Below are 5235 nucleotides of genomic sequence, written 5' to 3' on the forward strand. Positions count from 1 at the left end.
AAGATAAAGGTACAAAGAATGAAGGGATGGATAAAGGGTAAGAGACTATAGAATGATACAAAGAATGAAGGGGTGGTCAAAGGAATGGAATGATGAAGTAAGGAAGGGTAGTGGCAAGAGTCAGCACACATATAGTTCATAGACAGCACCCCCAAGGGATGGAAGTCCCAAGTTCTAGTACAGAAGGGTGCAGAACCCTTGGAACTGAAGGTACAAGAGTGGAGAACTGTAACAGGCAGTAATCATCTTGATAGTAATCAGTCTATAAAGAGTTATAGGAAACAGTGTTTAGGAGAAGAGGTGAGTTAATTAGTTGTTTATTAGATAAATAATAGTCAGTTTGTTATACTAGGATCCAGGAGAAATCATAGAAAACAGAGGCTAGGTTAGTCAGTCAGTCAGTCAGTCAGTCAGTCAGTCAGTCAGTCAGTCAGTCAGTCAGAGTAGTAGATGACAGTTAGAAGAAGACAAGCTTGAGGGAGAGCCTTGAAAGAGGGTACACATACTGTACTAACCATACTATACAAGGTAATAGCCATAACACATATTGAGTATATACATATCTACAAATCAGATAAGAAACTACACTTATTATAGCTAAAGCCCTATTCCCAGAACATCTTCAAATTGCAAACCTCGTTCTGAAACAAGTGCAGAGGGCGTTTATTAAGCCAGCCACAGTACAGAAGTTGATGACAACAGCACGTGCTGACTATATGCACGTTTACAGTATAAGATAATGCATCTTATGCAGTTCCGTTCTGTTCCTGGAACATCTTCGGTATTGAACGAGCACAGGCCTGGGGGCGCTCATCAAGCCGACCTTAGAAAGGCCCTTCTAACTCGGTTTGCACGGTATGGTCAGAATCAGATGCAGGGATGTACAAAGCCATGGAACATCACTGTGGCACTGCCCGCTATCGAACTTCTCCCTGGCAGTCATCCTTGTCTCTAATCAACCTACAAGTTCCTGTCAAACTTGATTTAAACAGTATAAACGGATCACAGACCTTAATAAAGCCATAAATATTATGGAAGCTGATCACAACAACACGTGTTAAACTATATGTGCTATACAAAAGATGCCTCTTAGACGCCCAGCACCGAGATGCGGTGCGGCCAATGAAGAATATCAATACATTCATGAACTATGTTCATATTTCAGGCCGATCAAGAACATCGACACAGCATATCGCAGCACAGCATGATATTGACGGCAACAAGAATAGAACAGTTAAATTGCACGCGACGATTCAAATATCGACTTGAGAAACGAGCGCCGCTCACTCGCTCACCCTCAACACAAACACATTCGGCGCGACGAACCGCAATTTCTCCTTCGCTAGATCATCATCTCTCTCAAGTCCATCGAAGTACACTTTTCCAAATAGGCAGTCTTCATCCACCCCAACCAAAATAAGTACAGCATAAAATCTTAGTGAAAATCACTCCAACACATAATAAAAAGGGAGAAGCTCACCGATCCGCCGACATCTCGCGTACCCCACTGCATTCCCCACACCCCACATCCCCGATAATCCACTCGCGAACCCATCTGACTCGCGCCTCAACGCAAGTCTTTGTACTTTATCCTTATCGCGTGGGTTGAGTAGGTTGAACTCTGCTTCCGTCAACGGATTCTCCGTATACCTACACCACATAAACGTGCAGCAAAAGATCACATGAGCAACGCAAACGAGATACAAGAATAAGGAGAAGACGCACTCCTTCCACAAAGTCCCGCAAACATCCGCCAACGTCACACCCTTCTCATTCCTCACAATCGTACACCACGGAGCCGTTTTCGCCCGCAAGATGATCATCAATTCCGTCACCCGCGGTAACGTCGCACTCTCATCTTTCATCGTAAAAGCTAAATCGCGGTCTCCTCCTTTGATACCTACACAACGACCTGTAGGAGATCTTCATCGTTAAACAAAGACACAGAGAGTCGACTGTGATACGAGATGAGATGAATGGTGTTGTGTGCTCACTAACCGGTCATAAGGTTACACTCCAGCCGAAACGGATCGTACTTTTGTGCAAGGATAGGATGGATTTCGAGATCCGCTTCGAGGAGGTACAAATCCTTCGGTTTCAACACAGGCCCGACTACATGCCCATCCAGCAACACATCAGACAGACGCATTTATTTGCCCATAAACGAGAATACACTCACATCCAGGTTTCCATTTCAGCATTTCCGCCATCCGGACGAACTCGACGGGCTTGACAATGGAGTAGGAAGAAGAGCTGTTGGTTAGTGTAAAGAAGTCAGATGAGCAGTTCGGGTAGGGAACGGGGAAAGCATCGATATAGATTATGCTTTGATCCGAGGATTTGACTTTCCATTCCGGTCGAGTCCCGTAAGCAGCCAGATGTCAGTGTCATAATCGATGGATTTGATGAAATACATATGATGTGTTTTTGCATTGTTAATTTGTCGTACGCGAGGTACACAGCCCAGACGAAGGTGGTTATACAAGAAATACAATAGTTATCTGTTTCTGTAAATTTAAAAAAAAGTCTGTCTTGCGGTGCAAAATGCGAACATGGGTGGGCAGACTTACATCGGTCAAGACTACATCAGCATAAACCTAGTCATCCAAACTCAAATCCTTCGTTCGGTCTTTCAGCCTTTCCTCAATCTCCTTATTCCGTCTGTCCAACGCTTCAAGCCGCTCGTCCTTCGATGCATCATATGCAACAATCGTCTGGTTGAACCTATGTACAATTATTAAAAGGACAGTCTGATGAACGGGGAGGATTAGATTAGGGAAGTCGGGCTCACGGATTGTCTGGAGACTTTTGGAATTGCTTGTATAGAAGTTCCTGTATGATTATATCTTAAGCAAAGGAATTTAATAAGAGGCACTTGGTAGACTGACCCTGTACTGATTCAGCCGTAGACCAGGATGCTGAAATAGACGTTTATGAGCCATCCATGTTCTTGTAAAACGACAATACCCACATCTTGCCTAAGGGTAGGAAGCTCGCGTTCCTGGTAAGCTTCGAAGGCGGCCTGGATAGTAAAAGTTGAGAATCTTCAAGCATTCTCGAGAAGCACCGAATGCATACCTTGAACCGACGCTACAAGTATTCATCAGCACCTACTTCACGCATATATACGCCACAAAACAACCACTCACCTCAGGATGTTTCTCAAGTCCCGCAGCCTGCTGACCCATACTCGCTTTATCCTTCTTCGCAGTCACAACCTCCATCATCGCAATCGCATCATCAATCCCCGTCGCCGCAAACGACTCAGCCTCTTCCTGCCCTCCCTTGCCATCATCAACACTCTCTTTCGGACTCAAGGGGACAGCTGCCAGACCACCACCTGCTGCGAGCGCACCAGGTCCTGCAGGTTTCGCAGAAGCACCTGCAGCAGCGGCTTTCTTCTTTGCCCCTGCTTTCGGTGTTGGTTTCGGTTTCGCTGACGCCGAGGCTTCCTCTTCTGCTAGAAGCTTTTCCCGCTCTGCTTTTGCGGCCAGAGCCTCCTTGCGTTTCGCCTCTTTCTCCTCCTTGGCAGCCTTTCCCTTCGCTCCTGTCTCCCATTTCGCTGATTCCTTCCTTTCCTATAAAATAATACAGACAGTAATGAGCCATTTTGATGCGCATAGATGAACAATATATGTCCGAGATATTTGGGATGACGGAAAGTAGGGATACCTTTTCTTCTTCGGCTGCTTGTTTCTTCTTAGCTTCGTTCTCTGCCTTTTTAGCGCGTCCTGACTCTTTCTTTGCGTTGCCTCCTTTTGGAGCCATATCGATTGGGTAGGATGTAGAAGATGGAAGAGATGGTGGTTTAGATGAAGGAGCAGCCTTCTTCAAGTTCTTGAGCCTTAACCTGACTGATCATTACATGACGATCATGTGATCTCTGATGTGATAGAAATAAAAATTGGGATTTAAACGCCCTGCACTCAAAATAATTTGAGAAATTATCTGACGATTGGAATGGCAGTATTGAAGAGTGCTGTGCTGGAGCGGAAGGTTAATACGGACAGCAGAATTTTGCATTGCTTGTCGCAATAACCTTGAAAAAAAGAAATATTGCGTGAAACAGTATTATTTCCTGTGAATTTCCAAGGGGAGGAAGTATGTTAGATGAGTGGTGATTACTGATGTATATATGTACGTGATGTAAATGGAATGTTGATCTAAACAAGAAAAGTCGATAATTAGCTTTTTGGCTGCGACTCCGGCTCAATGCTGGCCATCTCATCTGCTAATGCTAAAATGGCGTTACTTTACTTCGCGTTAATATCAGTATCAAACAACTCACCAGAAACCACCGAGTCTTCCGACATATCCTCACCAACCGTCCACCTCGCGAACTCACTAACAGCAATCCCCTGATACTCCTCCACCGCATTCTTATCAAACAACCCCTTCTGCTCCGCCCACAACTGTAAGACGTTCTTCACAGGTTGTCCAGCAAACTCTCCAGGAAACAAAGCGAACGGTTGTTCATATAATACGGTTTCAGGGCTACCGTTGACTAGTCGAATAGACCGAGTGTCGTACCCGACGATCTGACGCGCGAGAGCGCGTTCGAGTTTCTCGAGGTCAGAGAGGAAGCCTTCTTTCGCGAAGACTTCCTTGAGGTTGGGAGTTTTGAGGTAAGTGAGTGCGAGAGTGCCCATACGGCCTCGTGTTGGGTCTGTTGTGGTCCCATGGACGTATGAAGCGACCCGGATACCTGCTTGTACGGACTCGGGAGCTGGGGGGAGAACGACGCTAATCGCGCGTCGAAGGGAGATGTTTTCGCCGACTTTGGCGATTGTGTCACGGATGGCGGAGCTAACAGTAGCCGTCGAAGACAACTCAGAAGGTGAGTTCTTCTGCATTAACGGTGCATCGAGGAGAGATTCTAAAGGGAACGGTCGAAGCAACTTCGGGTTTTCCTGAAAGTCCTCAGGAGCCTCTGCATGAAACGCAGTCGTATGTGCAATATCCGACACCAACTTCCCAAACAACTCGTTCCTCCCAACGAAATCCGTCTCGCAATTAATCTCAACCATACTAGCTCTCACTCCGCCCGTTCCTTGTCCATAGCCAGGTGAAAGTAACGAAACAGCTATAAGACCTTCCTTCGTTTCTCGTCCCCCGACTTTCTCTGCCTTTTTAGCGCCTGAAACTGCGAGGTCTTTTTGAATCCATTCTAATGCTGCTTCGAGGTCGTTGTGAGATGCGATGAGAGCTTCTCGGGCCTTTGAGATTGAGATTTCG

At 46.0% G+C, this 5235-nt stretch overlaps 3 protein-coding genes across 3 annotated transcripts; all 3 read right to left on the reverse strand.

Moving 5' to 3' along the window:
- Nucleotides 1–1060: 1060 nt before the first annotated feature.
- Nucleotides 1061–2275, reverse strand: FOMMEDRAFT_130419 (uncharacterized protein). Its single transcript, XM_007272092.1, has 5 exons — nt 2180–2275; nt 1999–2112; nt 1726–1912; nt 1481–1650; nt 1061–1396 (listed from the first exon to the last, which is right to left on the reverse strand). The coding sequence occupies exons 1-5, from the start codon at nt 2208–2210 to the stop codon at nt 1284–1286; spliced, it is 615 nt and encodes a 204-aa protein (XP_007272154.1). The 5' UTR covers nt 2211–2275; the 3' UTR covers nt 1061–1283.
- A 154-nt stretch (nt 2276–2429) lies between these two features.
- Nucleotides 2430–3802, reverse strand: FOMMEDRAFT_115296 (DUF1014-domain-containing protein). The gene is made up of 8 exons (XM_007272093.1): nt 3673–3802; nt 3150–3578; nt 3079–3090; nt 2972–3022; nt 2889–2918; nt 2792–2832; nt 2571–2724; nt 2430–2507 (listed from the first exon to the last, which is right to left on the reverse strand). The coding sequence occupies exons 1-7, from the start codon at nt 3766–3768 to the stop codon at nt 2598–2600; spliced, it is 786 nt and encodes a 261-aa protein (XP_007272155.1). The 5' UTR covers nt 3769–3802; the 3' UTR covers nt 2430–2507; nt 2571–2597.
- A 382-nt stretch (nt 3803–4184) lies between these two features.
- Nucleotides 4185–5027, reverse strand: FOMMEDRAFT_137587 (uncharacterized protein; the record flags this gene model as incomplete). The annotated part of the gene is made up of 2 exons (XM_007272094.1): nt 4185–4237; nt 4289–5027. 2 exons carry the CDS (start codon nt 5025–5027, stop codon nt 4185–4187), a joined length of 792 nt encoding a protein of 263 aa, XP_007272156.1.
- Nucleotides 5028–5235: the final 208 nt, after the last annotated feature.

The sequence above is a fragment of the Fomitiporia mediterranea genome (genome assembly GCF_000271605.1).
Source record: "Fomitiporia mediterranea MF3/22 unplaced genomic scaffold FOMMEscaffold_48, whole genome shotgun sequence".
Classification (NCBI taxonomy): domain Eukaryota; kingdom Fungi; phylum Basidiomycota; class Agaricomycetes; order Hymenochaetales; family Hymenochaetaceae; genus Fomitiporia; species Fomitiporia mediterranea.